The sequence below is a fragment of the Podarcis tiliguerta genome (genome assembly GCF_965153285.1).
Source record: "Podarcis tiliguerta genome assembly, chromosome: 8".
Classification (NCBI taxonomy): domain Eukaryota; kingdom Metazoa; phylum Chordata; class Lepidosauria; order Squamata; family Lacertidae; genus Podarcis; species Podarcis tiliguerta.
In genome coordinates this window covers 49,055,995-49,072,213 of record NC_139541.1, presented here as the reverse complement: position 1 = coordinate 49,072,213, position 16,219 = coordinate 49,055,995, and the positions used below count along the sequence as shown (strand labels likewise).

Here is a 16,219-nt window from a genome sequence, read left to right as displayed (position 1 = left end):
GCTTCCAGCCCCGCCCCGCCCCGCCCCTCCTCCTACCGAATGGTCCTCTAGACTAGAGATTAAAAAAAGAGAAACGGATCAGCATCCCGTTTTCTCTATAGTGAAGCTTTCCGAGTTCAGTTCACGGAAAAAGGCCCCTATACTCACGAAGGAAGAAGCAGACATTAATATAGGCAAGGGGTTAGATCAGATGACCTCTGAGGTTCCTTCAGATTTTTAATGATTCTTTTTATCAGAGATTTGGGGTTTAAGAAAGACCACAAGCTTCTAGACCCCCAAATCCAAAGTCACTGCTAGAAGGAATCATAAAAGTTGGAGGGGGTCACAGAAGCCATCGAATCCAACCTCTGACGCTTTTAGGCTGAGGTTTCAATACTATACAAATTAATTTGAATGTAGCCCGTCGCTTACAACTTTAAAAGGGAGATTTAAATTGCGTGTGCTGTGAGGGAGCGGGCGGGCGGAAGAACACGGCCCCCTCTTTTTAGCATTTCGACTGGCTTTGTTTGCAGTTTTAGCTCCTGGAGGAATCATATTGTCACGCAAATGGAAGCCGCTCAGCCATTCGCCTGGAACCCAGAAGTGTAGTTATGATGCTAAACTTTAACTTTCTGTGGTCTTTCCGTGATGCCTCTGAGTCCTTTAAGGGGATTTATGTTGACATTAATATAATAAGCTTAGATTCATCTGGACAAAATTTACTTTAGGACAGATAATGGCTTTTACCAAGTTTATGTACAAGCGAGGTATCCATGCAAGGAACAGAAGTAACACAGCATTTTCTGCGCTGCTCGTTTTTACAGCGCGTTCAGGACCCTTCCCTTGTGCGGGCGGACGAAGGGCTTTTGATCTTCTAAAGCTGGCAATACAAAAACCTGGAAACTGGATCGCGACTTGACAGGTCTGTGAACAGCCTACTTGCCAAGCGATTTTGAAAATCCGCTCCCCAGATTTTCCTCATAGCCGCAGGGTCGGGTGGAACTGAGAACGGGAAGGTTTCCTTCCAACTGAACTAAAGTCAGGTCATTAAGTAAGGCAGCAGCGCAGAAACATCGCAGGTTGCATAAACGAACAGGTAAATGAAATATGGCAAAACGGGTTTGGCGCCATGGATTTGATTTACTTGCTTTTTAAAGACAATGGTTGGTTTTTTTTTTTGTAAAACATTTATAGTATTACTCAGAAGCAAAAGCTCAAAGGTCAGAAGGGGTTGGGGGGTTGGGAATCAACAATATCATACTTTAATAATGTTATTTTGTTCTCTGCTCTAAAGAGCAGAACTGATATTTGGAATTATTAGGAATTTAAAGTTGACAGATCATTTCTGGAACAGCAGAGACCTCTCTCTTTATTGTTTCATCCAAGGGTGCAAATTGTACCCTCAGTTACATGGAAGCAAAACTCCGTTAGCGTGGCTTACTTCTGAGTAAATATACATCCGATCATGATGCAAGTCATGATGCACGAAAATTGTCTGGCATTTCAAGTTCTATGAAAAATGGGTTAATTTTAGGCTTAATCTGCTTAATTCTGTCTGCTCAGAATTAAGTAAAAGTGAAGTCATTGGTGGTTACTCCTAAGTAGGTTAGGTTATGATTTTGACTGCAGAAAAATGGAAGAAGGGTGCAGAAGGGTCAGGGACAAATGCATAGAGGATAGGCTGAAATGGCTTGACAACATTTGTTAAACTGGTACCCTCCAGATGCTTTGAACTACAACTCCCTTCATACTGGCTGGGGCTGATGTGGTAGTCCAAAACATCTGGGGGGGGGGCACCAGATTGTTGGTGGTGGTGTTAATAATAATGATAATATCTGTCGGTGTTTGTAAAAAACAAAGGTTCTGACCTCCTTTTTACTCCTTTGCCTAGTCCTCAGACCTTAGTTGGCACAAGAGTCTTTGAGAAAGAGTATTATTGTAGAGTATTGCTGCTTTTATTCTTAAAAAGTCTTCTTCTCCAACCACGACCGACAGCTTTTTGCACACACCAAACACAACCATCTTTCTACCATTCAACCAACCCACACCCGACACTAACATTGACCACTCTATATACAGTGGTACCTCTGGTTGCGAATGGGATCTGTTCCGGAGGCCCGTTCACAACATGAGCAGAATGCAACCTGCACGTGCGCGGGTCGTGATTCGCCGCTTCTGCGCATGACGTCATTTTGTGCGTCTGCATCTGCGCGAGCGGTGAAACTCAGAAGTAACCCTTTCCGGTACTTCCGGGTCGCCCTGGGATGCAACCTGAAAACGCTTAACCTGAAGCAAATGTAACATGAGGTATGACTGTAAAAAGGAAAAGGGACCCCTGACCATTAGGTCCAGTCGTGACCGATTCTGGGGTTGTGGCGCTCATCTCGCTTTATTGCCCAAGGGAGCTGGCATACAGCTTCCGGGTCATGTGGCCAGCAGGACTAAGCCCCTTCTGGCGAACCAGAGCAGCGCACGGAAATGCCGTTTACCTTCCCGCTGGAGCGATACCTATTTATCTACTTGCACTTTGACGTACTTTCAAACTGCTAGGTTGGCAGGAGCAGGGACCGAGCAACGGGAGCTACCCTGTCACTTGGGATTTGAACCTCAGACCTTCTGATCGGCAAGCCCTAGGCTCTGTGGTTTAACCCACAGTGCCACAAGTACAATTTGGTGAAAGATTGCATTGTAGGCCGCTGACTCATGCTGACTTAGTTATTTTAGCATTAAAGAAACAGCAGCCAATTTTTAGCCGTGACAATATCCAACCTTACTAATTCATTATTCTTGTTATTCATTGGTTCTTGACTTTATTATTTTGCATGTTGTCAGGTCATTGGCAGGTGGGGTCCCATTCGCCTTTTAAAATGGCCTGCAGGGGTTACAAGGAAACATAGGAAACTGCCTTACACTGAGTCAGACTGTTGGTCCATCTAGCTCATTATTGTCTACCCTGACTGGCAGCATCACTATTGGTATTGGCTGTGTTTGCCGAATTTGCTGTTGCCAGATTGTCTGAGACTGTAAGGAGGAAGGCTGCATAAAATTTGTCCTAATAAAAATCAGTGAGATGATAATGGCAATGGAGTAATAAGCTCTTTGTGGAAGTCTCATTGAAAAGAGTAAAATAGCAACACATGAGCCAGAGTCTCCATACTTGATTTTGGAACGGCATTTTCTGAAAGCAAAGCTTTGTAAAGCCATCCCATTCTGCAGTGCTGCAAGACAGATGAAGGCAGTTTTGTTCAGGACGGTTGACTGTGTGAGTTTGGTGGGGTTTCCCTGGTGTTTTAAGCTGACTTGGTTGTTGTTGTTTTTTTTCCAGACAAACAAACAGTATTTATTCACACTGACAAAAAAATACATATAATATCCCAAAAAATAAAAACAGTACAAAAAAAGAAAAGAAAGAGAAGCAAAGAATAAGAATTGTAAATAATACACCCATGTGACTTCCCTCCTCCAATACTCATCCTACTTTAAACTTTAGATTTATATTTGCATTGCATCTTGACTTGGTTGTTTTAATTATTTGCCATGCTGTTGTTTTTTGAGAGGTTTATCATTATTGTTGTTGTTTATTATTGTTTCATTGTGCTTTGAATGTTATCAACCACTTTGACTTCTACTGGGATATGTTATGTTAATCGAAGAATAATAGATATATGTGTCAGATGCTCTTGGGTTTTCCTGAAACAAAATGAAATGGTCATTTTTATTTTTAGCATCTTATGACCTATTGGAATATGAAGTCAATGATTTGGCTAAATGAAGCAATGGAAAAAATACATACTTCCTTCCTTACAAACATCTTTTGCTTCTTCCCTTCTAGACATCTGTTTTACCATGGCTGCTGTGGACAGCTTTTCCTTCTTGCTCAGAGAGATTGGGCAGGCCTGCAGCTGTGTCATAGAGACATTGGCTTTCATTGGAGCCTTCTACGTAATGAAGACATCCCTCACTGTTGCAAGCAACACGTACAGCCTGATCAGGTTGTATTTCATTCCTCGGCTGGTCAGCAGGCCTGATTTAGTCAAACTGTATGGAAGCTGGGCTGCTGTAACAGGTAAGAGACAGTTGGAGCACACAGATTCTCTAGGGTTGCCATATTTCAAAAATTAAAATTCCTGACACCTGCAAAGTTGTTGAGATTTTTTTTAGGAAGACCCCATACTGACATAAAAATGCATAAGCCCTTTGTAAACGCTCTACAACTATCGGTTGACTAAGTGAATGCATTTAGTCTCAGAGTCTAAAAATGATCTTCGTTGCTCTCTCGATCTGCTCCAGGTTGTACCTCAGGCATCGGGAAGTCCTATGCTAAAGAGTTGGCATGCCACGGGGTGAATGTTGTCTTAATTAGCCGGAACAAGGAGATGTTGGAAGCTCTTGCCAAAGATATTGAGGATTCCTACAAGGTCGAAACGGAAGTAGTTGTGGCAGATTTCAGCAGGGGCCGCCAGGTGTACCCTGCCATCAAGAAGGCCCTGCTAGGCAAAGAGACTGGCATTTTGGTGAATAACGTTGGAGTGTTCTATGATCACCCGGATTATTTTGCCAATTTGACAGAGGATAAAATTTGGGATCTCATCAACATCAATATTGGAGCAGCTAATATGATGGTGCACATGGTGTTGCCAGGAATGGTACAGAGAAAGAAAGGCGCTATCGTGAACGTTTCTTCTATGTCCTCTTACCACCCCTCCCCACGAATGACGGCATATTCAGCCTCCAAGGTGAGTTTCAAAATATAAAAATATATGTGTTCTCTTATGACAGGTGGGGAACCTCCAGCCACGCAGCCCTGATCAAGCCCACAAGGTCTCCTTGTTTGGCCTATGAGGCCATTTCAGCCAAGCCATAGCCACCTGCCCTTTACCATGGTGCCTGCAAAGTCCCTTTCAAAGCTCTGCCTTGCCCTGTGCAGTGAATGGGGCTTCTGAAGATCCAACAATTGGCTGATCACTGCATGTTCAAAGTGCAGGGCACTTGAAGACCCATGCAGGCAACAGGCTGCTGTGGCATCTGCCCACCTGTCAAACATGGCCTGCGAAGGGGGAGGGAGATAACAATCTGGCTTGCCAGGCTAGAAAGGTTTCTTACCCCCTATCTTATCAGAATCATTATTTCTAAGAGATAGTTACACATCCTTTCTCCACGGAAATGTTTTTTTCTGTTTCTGTGGATAAGGATTTTGAGAACTGGAAGTTTTTGAAGGTGGAGTGGGAAACCTCAGGTCCCAGGATAAGTATGCAGCTCTCTGGCCCTCAGAACTCTTCTCAGACCATCGCGCAGTAGCCCTGCTTTGCACCCCCTTCAAGTGTTTTAAAACAGCTGGAACATGTCCTTGAAGTCTGATAATGCCTCTTGCTTGCCTGGATGGAGGATATACTATCCTTGGCCTGGAAAGGATTCCTCATCCTTGCTGCAAAGGCTCTGGCAGGGTTGAATTAGATGCCTACAACTCCGGCTCAGAGATGTACAGGAATGGAAGGCAGGATAAAATTTAAAGGGTTCAGGAGCAGCCATGGCGGCTTTTCTGCTTCAGGAATGTATTGGCTTAAGCGTTCTACTTTGCTCCAGTGAAGGCAGCTTTATAAATTGAGGCTGCAACCCTATACACACTTACATGGGAATTTAAGGGAACTTATTAAAGAGTAACTATGTACAGGATTGCTCTGTTAGCTGAATGGTAAAACGCTGGTGTGTGTTTTGTAAAGGAACCAAAAGAGCAATGCTGTACATGTCTACTTAATGGTAAGCCCTGCTTGAGTTCAATGGGACTGACTCCCAAGATAACTGTAGCCTAAATGTGCAATAGCAGTGTTCCCCAACCTGGTGTCTTTTAGATGTTTCTGCTGGGAATTGAAGTCCAAATCATCTGGAAGGTACTTGGTTGTGCAGAGCTATGCCAAAGCAGTTATTATTAAGTTGCAGTTGGCCAGTCAGCAAGACATACAGAGCTGGGGATGGGTGCTGATTTGGTAAAACTTTGTTCCATAGCCATCTATGTTGTGCCTTGCATGTGTCGGTCAATAGAGGTTGTCTAAGCTGCCAATGTCTGTCCTCCACACCTTTCCCCCATGTTAAATCCAGAGAATCTTAATTGTCTGCTCTTAACCTTGACAGGCTTACCTGGACCATTTCAGCCAATCGCTTTATTATGAGTATGCTCCCCAAGGCATTTTTGTTCAGTGCTTATGTCCAGCTTTCGTCTGCACCAGCATGTCAAAATACAGCCCCACGTTATCCAAAAAGAGCTTGTTTGTGCCTTCTGCAGATGAATACGCGCACCAGGCTATTGCCACCCTTGGACTATCCAGAAGGACTCCAGGATACTCCCTCCATTCAATCCAGGTAATATCATTAATTCAGCTGCTTCTGTGTTACATTTTCTCTTAACTTTTCTTAACTTGGTGGCTGAACCATGCAGCCTGGATTGGTTTTAATGAGCCTTTCGAAGCAAATGTTCACACATGATCTTGGGGAACTTGATCTTGGGGAAGGGATGTAGCTCAGTGGTAGAACATCTGCCTTGCCTTCACAAGGTCCCTAAGTTTAATCCCCAGCCTCTCCACATAAAGCTGGGAGAGACTGTCTGCCTCTGAAACAATACTGAGCTAGATTCAGTATAAGGCAGCTTCCTGTGTGTGTTGACTGTCAGCTAATGCTCTCGAAAGCTAATTGCTTAATTTTATTGCTGTGTTCTGTTTTGTTTATTTTATTATAGAGTTTTATTTGTTTAATTCTCATTTTCTTAACAAAAGAAATAAAAGAAGCACAGAAAGCAAAGTGCTGTTCTTACATTGCAACCTGTGTATGATTCTGTGTATTGCAGGCCAACATATTTTTCTTTCATACAGCTGTCTTGACTCTGAACCCAGAGACTGTGGTACTTTGTGTAGTATCTTGTGGGTGGGAAAATGCATCTCTTCCCTTAGTGCAGGGGTGGAGAACCTTTGACCTTCCTGATATTGCTGAACTGCAACTCCCATCATCCCCAGCAAACATGGCCAATAGTGTGGAATGATGAGAACCGTGGTTCAGAAACACCTGGAGGGCAAAAGGTTCCCTACACCTGCCTTAGCGCATCAATTACTGCTCTTAGTTCTGCGCTGCATACATTTTTATTTCTTCGGAACCATTTACACCCTACTTTTCCGCCTCCTTAAAGGAAGTTGCTCAAAAGAGTTTGCAAATCTAAAAGCAAGCATACAAACAACACATGCCCCACCATTAAAACACAAATCATCAAGCTAGCAGCAGCAAATGAAGAAAAACACAAAAGGCAGTACAGTAGTACCTCTGGTTAAGTACTTAATTCATACCGGAGGTCTGTTCTTAACCTGAAACTGTTCTTAACCTGAAGCACCACTTTAGGTAATGGGGCCTCCTGCTGCCAGAGCCCAGTTTCTGTTCTTATCCTGAAGCAAAGTTCTTAACCTGAAGCACTATTTTTGGGTTAGCGGAGTGTGTAACCTGAAGCGTATGTAACCCGAGGTACCATTGTACTCAATATGTTAACCAGCAATGGGCACTTGAAAGTTTTCAGTTTGCAATGCAAATGAAGAGGAAGATAGCTGAACATCTTAGGGCAATGAGTTCCACCTATGGGGTGCCACCACATATAGAAGACCCTCTCATGCTTGGCCACCAATCTTGCCACAGAAGGTACTGGCAAATGCAAGGATGGCGAAACAGGGTGGGGAGATTTCACAGAACATGTGACAGTGCTTCAGAGTCCAAAGCTTTACAGGAGAGGTGAGGAACCTCTGGCTCACAGGCTTACTTAGGTCACCCAGGTCCCATTGGGCCCACATTTGATGTCCTATATAACATCAGGTGCAGGGTAAGCAGAAAGGGGCTTATGTGGTGCTAATCACCAGATTGTTGGTGCAGGCAAAAAGGGTCACCTGTCATCATTGTAATGCCAGGTGCTTGACCAGGGGTGTGTGCACACCCGATACTTATGGTAGCCTACAGGAGGTGGGATAGACAAGGATGCCAGGTTAGCTGCAATAACCCATGCGAAATGTTAGCTTTATTAAGTTTTAACATTTTTTATAGACGAAGTGCTCAAGCAGTAAACTTCCCCAAAGTTCTTTTTAAAGAAAGTATAAAACCAGCATGTTTGTGTCTTCTGCTACACTTCCATCCCTTAATTTTTTTATTTTTTATTAATAGTTGGAGGGGGGAAGAATCATAGCTCAATGGCAGAGCATGTGACTTCCACGAAGAAGGTCCCAGGTTCAGTCTCCAGGCAAGGCTGGGAATGTCCCTTGCCAGAGATCCTAGAGAGTCACTGCCAGCTAGTGTTGACAGTATTAAGCTAGATGGACCCAATGGTCTGGCTCTATAGAAGGCAGCTTCCTATATTATGAACTGAAAGGAAGGAATGGGAGATGTGGATGATTCACTGTCTGAAGGAGACTCTTCATGTTAGATCTTGGGTTTTATTTCATGCTGATGTTTTAATCTTTATGTGCTAATCTTTACGTTTATGTGCTAATTCTAACCTGTGTTTCCTCTCTTGTCTTCCAGGGTTTTTTTGCACAGATCATTCCAGAATGGCTCTGGGTTAGGGGAGTGTGCCGATTGGGCTCATTTTGAAAAAATGCCATTTTGGGAGGAAAAAACTGCATTAAAAGTATCAGCTGGAGAACAGATAACATCCAGCAGCCTAGTTGGACAGTTACCACAAAACCCCACTCTCATTGGATGGATTTTCTTCAATGATAATGATGATGATGATGATATGTACCTTTTAAAAGAGACTTCATCTTGCTCCTATCTCATTGCAGGGCCCATCAAGAATGTTACGCAGGCGGTAAAAAGGAACCCTGTTGTTAGGAAGCTGATATTCTTTTGTATGATGTCTGTGGGGTCCTGATTTTTACATAGTACTGAGTGATTCTTGCCAGAGTCTTTCTGATTTGGACATGAGTGGGCAATGCTGGGGTCCCCTGAATACTAAAGAAGTTGACTAGGATGCTTGGGGACTGAACCCCCATTAAGAGCTGACAGCAGAGAGAGGTCATGTGGTGCATAGCTTGGTGCCCTCCAAGTGGTTTGGACTGCAACAGCTGTGCTGACTAGGACTGATGGGAGCTGTAGTCCAAAGCATCCGGAGGGCACCAGGCAGACAAAGGCTTTTTCTATACTGAAACTGGGTACTGCTCTTCAAGTGGAGTATGCTTGACTTCTTCCATGGAAGCTTTGTTGGGAACACTGAAGCAATATTCTGAGTTGGAAACAAATGCTACTTTCTAGATACTGTGATTTTTAGTGACTTGCTTCTACCTGTGTGGTTTACTGTCAGTATGCTTTGTAGTGCTCTGAGTTTGGAGCTGTGAGCACGGATGAAGACATCTGCTTTTTTTGTATCCAGAGAAGACTGGTCTCCACAGCTAGAAATAATAGTACAGTATATTGTTTGTCTATGAAATGATGCCCTATAAACTCAAATATTGAATTATACTATGTTTCAATTATATTGAATTCCGCAAATATAGTTAGGTGCCTCTCTTCATTCAGTGTGTGGGGAAATGTGTTTGTGACATTTAAAAGATGGATAGATAGGTAAACCTATATTCAGAACAAACAACATGTCAGAAAAACATGACAAGCTTTTCAGGTTCTCCTCATCAGGCAAGATGTTACATGAAGCAGCTTGGGCAGCAGAGGGAAAACTAGGAATTGGAAAGTTAAACTGATGCTGTAGCCATGAGATCAGGTTATAGACTACCGGTAAATTCTAAGATGGAGATTGCTGGCTGAATAGACCCTTCCCAAGTTCTGCAGATACTGGCTTACATAGGATTCTAGGATGGAGAAGCAAGTGCTGAGTTATTTAAGCAAAACTTTAATTGATGAGGGCCATAGCTTAGTGGTAGAACAACGGCTTTTCGTGCAGAAGGTCTGAGTATCGATCCCTGTCACTTCCAGGCAGGGTGGGAGAGAACCGTGCCTGAAATCCTGGAGAGAGGCTGTTTGTCAATGTCACAATTCTGAGCTAGGTGGACCAACGATCTGATTCAGTGCAGTTCCTATGTCTTCAGCTCCCCAACTACGTGGGCACAGGATTACATCGCACGTGCCCTTAGCTTTGCGGAACTTCCAAATAATGCCTAGACATTTGCGCATTTAAAAGTGCAAGGGCTCCGTGAGTCTCCCTGCAAGGCTCCCTATCCCACCATGCACTTAAGGCGCAGATTTCTTGTGGCGCCGTCAGAGCAAAGGACTTCTGTTTACCTCTTCAGAGAGGGCAGTTTCGATTTCTTTGACGGGACCAACGAGGCCTCCGTCCGTTGGACCCGCAAACGAGCCCGCTAGAGCCCCAGAGGCTCCTGGGAAATGTAGTCCATCGCGCCCGCCCGCCCTCCGAAGCGAGGGCCAGCGGAGACTACAAGTCCCAGCGTGCGCCAGGCTCGCGTTCATGGAAGGCGGCTTCTCCTCCGCAGCCCAGGCCAGCTGCTTGGTGTGGGGTTAGCGGGGGGCTGCGGGACGGGAGCCGCGCTCGCCTCACCCGGAGCTCCGGACCCGGCTGCCAGGGGAGGCCGCTACGCCCCGGGGCGCCCTGCGGAAGCTTCGGTGGCCGGTGGGTCGAAGCGGGCGAGGGAGCTGCTGGAGGGGGGCTTCGGGCCCGCAGGGACGGGGAGGAAGGGGGAGCAGCCGCGGCGTCTCCGTTCTGTCGCCGCCTCCCGGGCCTCCCTCTCACGGAGCAGGGGGGAGGAAGCAGCCGGAGCCTGGACCGCCGCTGGTTTCAGGGGGGTTGATTTTGGGGGGGCAGCACCGGGCGCAGTTCCTTAGCGGATCCCGCTCCCTCGTCCTCATTGACTTCCTAGCGCTGAGCGGCCTGGGAATTCGCAGAAGCCGAAAAGTATTATTATTGTGTTGTTGTTATTTTTTAAAAGAGCATTCGGACCTGTCACACCCAAAATCGGGTGTAGGCACGTTTCGGTCCGACGTCTTGATTCGCCAAGGTCTGGGGCACCCCAGCATCGAGAGAGGCGCCGAGCTCGGGGGCTCTCGTGTGGGGTTTGGCGACGACGTCTCGAGGGGTGTCTGAGCCCACAGAAAGCAGACAGAGCAGACAGGAGAGGATTGCGTATATTCACATCCCACCTTTCCTCCAAGGTGGCGTACATGGTTCTCCCCCGCTTCACCCTCACAGCCACCTTGTGAGGGAGGTGAGGCTGAGAGAAAGTGAGTGAGTGGGCCGAGGTGACCCGGTGGGGACCTGTCCTCGCTGTGCATTCGCTTGGCGCAATCAGCACAAGGGCCCAAAGCCAGGGTCCAAGGCAGGTGGAGGCTGTTGCTGTCCTTTCCCTTTCCTCTGCCCGGTGATAACTGCGGAGGCATGTGTGAGTCAGTTGCCCTGCCTCCTCAGCCTGGACATTGTCACCGCCTCTGCTCCTGGATCTGTAATGGTGGTGGGAGAGCCTGTGCATCTGGGGAAAGAAAGATTGCTCTTTATCAAGGGCAAGATGGATGTCTTTCCTCCGTGAGGAGTTGCTTCCCACCTAGACAGCCAGAATCTACATGCACAGAGCTATAGAACTCTAATTAGAACTGTAAATGTTAAGAGCTTACAGTTTGCTTTCACTTCCTCCCTCCTGTTCCTTTTTCCTTGTGTGTCCATGCCTTTTTGAGATTATGAGCCTGAGGGCAGGGTCTGTTTTGGCACTGATTTGTGTAAGCTACTCCTAAGAGCCTTTTTGGCCAAAGGCTGGGGTATAAATGCTTTAAGTAAATAATAAATAACATTAATGTCTGCTCTGGGCTGTACTGCACAAGGGGGGGGGGGGTAACCAGGTGGAACACTTTCCCCTATTTATAGTTTACATGTTTTAAAGCTTTTTTTGTAGCCCACTCTTGTCAGTAAAGGCTTCCAAAGCAGCATACAGAAATAGATATTGAGATAGTTTCTGCCCCCAGCCATGCAATTTAAAAGGGACACAGTGCACAAGTGAAAAGGGATGGGGAGGAAGAAAGAAATAAACATGATCAGACATTAAGAATTTTTTTTTTTTACAGTTCTTGTAATTGTGAGCTAGACTGAAAATAGTTTATATAATCTACTCTAGTGGAATGGCTGCTGCAAAGTGACAGTTTGGAGGGCAGCTAGCCTCTCAGCAGAGATCATGGAAGAGCCCTGTTTCTCTTCTCTCCCTCTCCTCCACACAGAGAAAGCTAGCATATCAAGGAAAAGTACCTTAAGGTAGTGTCTCCCTTGACCTGGCAGCTTTTGGTAGATGGGGAATATGAAAGCATATTCAATAAGTAAACAAGCCCGACAACACAGAAAACTAGCTTGTCAGCTAGTGCGGTTTAGTGGTTGAAGTGTCAGACCAGGAATGGAGAGACCTGGGTTCAGTCCCTCACTTAGCCACGAAACTCACTTGGTAGTGTTGAGCCCGTTGCCATCTCTTATCCCTGATGTCTGTTGCACAGGCATGAGGATAAAATGGTGATGGTGGGGAGCTATGTGTTTGTTCCACTTCCTTTTCAGGAAATATGGCATATAAATGTAATAAATTGTGTTCTTAGTGGGGTCTTCACTCTGACCTAATTTCCAGGTGTGTAGATTTTTATTTTATTTTTTGCGTAGCAGAGGGTTCAGTGATACTAGGTATCCTCTCACTCGCATTTCTGAAGTAGTGCAGTCCAGCACAGGTTTACCACAGCAGCGAGAAGTGGAATTCTGTCAATCAGCATTTACTTGTTTTCTTTGATCAAATTTCCCTTTTGTGGGATGTATGAGGGCTAAGGTTATGTTCTAAAATGCTAAATCACCCCCCTCCAAAAAATAACCCTTGTAAATGTCCTATGCTGGTAAGCAGCTAAGCACACCTACGCAGCCTTCTTGAAGGGCATGAGGTAGAAAGCAGTGGATGTTCCTCCTCAGAGATAAACATCATGCAGGCATGGTGCTTTTGTGTGTGATTGTGACTATGACGGTGTATGAGTGAGAAAGAAGGGAAGCAGAAATTCAGTGTGGTTGGAAAACATGCTGGGGTCTTAGGATAAATTGCGGATATACTCAAAAACATAATGCATTTAGCAGCCCTTAAGAGGAGACGAGACAAGGAAATGAAAGGGAAACACACAATATCTCTCCCCCCCCCCCCACCTTCTGCTTCTTAATTGCCAGATCTCCCTGCTCTCCCTGTGGTCTTGTTCTCACTAAAGTTGTAAACCATTTCAGATTGCAGTTGGAAGCTCACCTGACAAAATGGTTCTCTGCACAAACACATTGCCTGCATGTAATTTGTGTGCAAGGAGAACCATTTTGTCATGTGAGCCTCTACCTGATAAATATTTTGTCTGGTTTAACAACCTACTCTGATCAAAAGATTATCTGTTTTCTCCTAGAAGATGTTTACCCATATGTAGTCTATATATAGAACAGTTCTGTATGTTTTGGTTGCAAGAGAACTCCAAACAGAAAGAACCAGTGTAGGTTCTGTGAGGTTTAAAAGTGTGCTCAGTTCAGTTTTAAATGAGGTTTTATTCTGTTGTCTCTAAAAAATTATATATTGTATTACTTACTGTTTATATATTGGAAAATTTTGGTGTGCATTTTAAATAGCTACTACAATAAATTTGCTGCTGCTGATGTGCAGATTGCTTGCATATAGAAAACTAGCCTGCCATGGAAAAGGTTAGGCTAGGATCCTTCCCTCTGATACTTATTTTTCTATGTTGGATTTTTATTTAATTTTCTGTATAAAGGAACATAAAGTTAGCTGCCACCTGATGTAAAATCCAGGCATATGTTTTTCACTTTAGTGTGAAATTGCAGCCTATATTATTACCGCCTTGTGGTTTGTCAAAATATTAAATTAGAAAATATTTCATTTATGTAATTGGATGTTTATTTTTGCAGGGTGTATTGCTAAAAACACCACCCCAACCCAGCAACGAAACAGATCTTGGCAATTCTGCTTTGGCCTTACATCACCTATCTGAAATGGAGTACAGGACTCAGCTGTTGAATCCTGAGTGACAGGATCCTTTAATCAAAGATGGAGAAAAAACGCAGAAAGAAATGAGCCTGTTTACTAGGCTTCACTGGTAAAGACCATGAAGGCAAGACTTCTGCTTCTCTTGGACAAAACCTTAAGACTATCCACGTAAAAAGCACTTAAAAAGGCACCGTTTTCTGAAACCAAAAAGAAAAGAGGGAACTGATTCATGGAAAAACAACATGTAACTTGATGCATGGAATTTTGGGGATGAAACCATATTCTTTTATGACCATGAGGCTTACACACACCTGGTTGTTCCTGACTGCGATCCTTCTCTGCGGCAAACAACATCTGGGGACCAGACTAGGGAATTCTTCTCATGAGAGCCACCTGTGTTCCGAATGCTCCCGTCTTACACTGAAAGTGGAATTCTCTTCGACGGTAGTGGAACATGGTAATGAGACTTAACATTTATGCCAGTTTTAATTGTAGTCCCTGGGAAATGCTAAAAGTATTTTTCTTTGGTTTTTTAAATAAAAACAATAGTTCAGGGGAAGGATGGCTGTCTGGACAGGCCCTCCTATCTTCTGTGAATTTACCCAACCCCAATCCCTCTGCTCAAATTCTGTGTTATGTGCCACGATCTGTGCTACGTCACCACAGGCTAAATTGAAACCAGGGGTCTTCCTTTTGAGAACCTCATTACTAAATCCTAGTTATTGTCATGCCTTGGTATTATACTTGGTTATGCAAGCTGGGATATTTTAGCTTGTTTTTTGTAAAGTGGGACAAAGGGTTGTAACACAGCTTTCTCTGCAAATGCCATGCTTGCAACTGCTGATTCAGATGTCTTTTCTAATGTGTGGTGGTCTCTTTGCAGAGTATATTGTGGCTTTCAATGGTTACTTCTCAGCCCAAGCAAGAAGCAAATTTATTTCAAGAGCTCTGAAAAGCAGTGACATAGAGAACTGGAGGATTGTACCCCGTAACAACCCAGCCAGTGACTACCCCAGTGATTTTGAGGTGATCCAAATCAACGAGAAACAGAGAGATGGAGTGCAGACACTTGAAGATCATCCCAATATCAAACGAGTTACCCCCCAAAGAAAAGTATTTCGCTCGCTCAAGTACACTGAAAGTAAGTAGGCTCAGTCATTCTTCCAGTGAAGTGGCAGGAGATCATTGTATATACTTAAATCTCCTTCTTATTCTGCTGCTTGGACAATGTGATTAGTTTTTAAAACATTTCAACTCTCCAATATCTAGCTGATCCAGCATTTCCCTGCAATGAAACCAGATGGACACAGAAATGGCAGTCGTCTCGTCCTCTGAGAAGGGCAAGTTTGTCGTTGGGTTCTGGATTTTGGCACGCAACAGGCAGGCACTCAAGTAGGCGTTTGCTGAGAGCCATACCCCGACAAGTCGCTCAAACGCTTCAGGCGGACGTTCTCTGGCAAATGGGTTTTACAGGTATTCTTAGATTCTTGGAAACTTGTACCCTTGATCACAGAAAGAATAAGGCTGCTCACTTGAGAACATCGGTGTGCAGCTCATTTTTCTGACATGGTCCTTTTCTTGTGGGAATGACTAGCAAGTACATTCCTATGAGCAGAAAGTATACCCTTGCAAGTAGTCTTCCAGAGGATCTGTATCCCTTAATAAGTTAGCACATTCATACCACTGACTTGAACTGGTCCCTCTTTCCAGGGAGCCCCAGGAACTGCAGCTCTCAGGAGGCCAAGGTTAGGGGTTTGAAGCATCCTCCCCAAATTGCAGTTTTGAAATAATATCTTTTGTGTTATTTCTCATGAGCCAACTTGAATTCCTTGGAAAGCAGATGATATGGAAGTTTTAAAAATAATAAATACATTCTTTGTAGAAACCATGATAATATAAAATGGATATAAGTTTTTTAATGTATGTCTGGATCCCTGTAGGCTAGTTCTTGTGACGTTTCCTTTGGGAATATTTTTATCTTTGACAAAGCTAATTATTCAAGCTGTAATACATACCTCAGAAAGCAAAGTCAAAATAGTGCATTAGATTGTATTTGCCATTGCATTTGAGTGGCTTCTCTGCATAAGTATTGATAATCTTTTCCAGAATGCTAATACTCAAGTGGGTGGGGGAAAGGATATTTTTTATTTTTACAATGTAAAGCAATAAAAACCCTTTAAATTTGGCCCTGCTGAAGTGTTCTTAGTACATTATTTAGGCTCAATGAGAATATGTAGCAAGCTTTGTATGACTTGCTAGCTGTTAGGAAGAGA

General features: G+C 44.2%; 2 protein-coding genes across 5 annotated transcripts in view; both read left to right on the top strand.

The window, feature by feature from the left end:
• Window positions 1–29: 29 nt before the first annotated feature.
• HSDL1 (hydroxysteroid dehydrogenase like 1) lies at window positions 30–9,508 on the top strand. Of its 3 annotated transcripts, none has more exons than XM_083452719.1 (5): window positions 30–1,075; window positions 3,812–4,045; window positions 4,270–4,715; window positions 6,260–6,336; window positions 8,521–9,508. In XM_083452719.1, exons 2-5 carry the CDS (start codon window positions 3,826–3,828, stop codon window positions 8,867–8,869), a joined length of 1,092 nt encoding a protein of 363 aa, XP_083308845.1. In that variant the 5' UTR covers window positions 30–1,075; window positions 3,812–3,825; the 3' UTR covers window positions 8,870–9,508. The 3 variants fall into 3 exon arrangements, with proteins under 3 accessions (XP_083308845.1, XP_083308847.1, XP_083308846.1); XM_083452721.1 differs by having other exon boundaries at window positions 924–1,075; window positions 6,109–6,336; XM_083452720.1 differs by lacking the exon at window positions 30–1,075 and adding an exon at window positions 3,221–3,241.
• A 793-nt stretch (window positions 9,509–10,301) lies between these two features.
• MBTPS1 (membrane bound transcription factor peptidase, site 1) overlaps window positions 10,302–16,219 on the top strand; it is a 30,320-nt gene continuing 24,402 nt past the window's right edge. Inside the window, exons 1-4 of one of the 2 annotated variants that reach the window (XM_083452647.1) lie at window positions 10,302–10,576; window positions 13,868–14,403; window positions 14,830–15,087; window positions 15,216–15,419. In XM_083452647.1, the coding sequence (XP_083308773.1) occupies window positions 14,199–14,403; window positions 14,830–15,087; window positions 15,216–15,419 (667 nt within the window). In that variant the 5' untranslated portion in view covers window positions 10,302–10,576; window positions 13,868–14,198. The remainder of the gene's footprint in view (window positions 10,577–13,867; window positions 14,404–14,829; window positions 15,088–15,215; window positions 15,420–16,219) is intronic. The other variant, XR_014514296.1, reaches the window with a different exon arrangement.

Coding starts and splice junctions, on each gene's coding strand:
- HSDL1 (XM_083452719.1), top strand. CDS start 3,826: ATGGCTGCTGTGGACAGCTTTTCCTTCTTGCTCAGAGAGATTGGGCAG. Junction 4,046..4,269: donor AAGCTGGGCTGCTGTAACAG/GTAAGAGACAGT, acceptor GATCTGCTCCAG/GTTGTACCTCAGGCATCGGG. Junction 4,716..6,259: donor CGGCATATTCAGCCTCCAAG/GTGAGTTTCAAA, acceptor TGCCTTCTGCAG/ATGAATACGCGCACCAGGCT.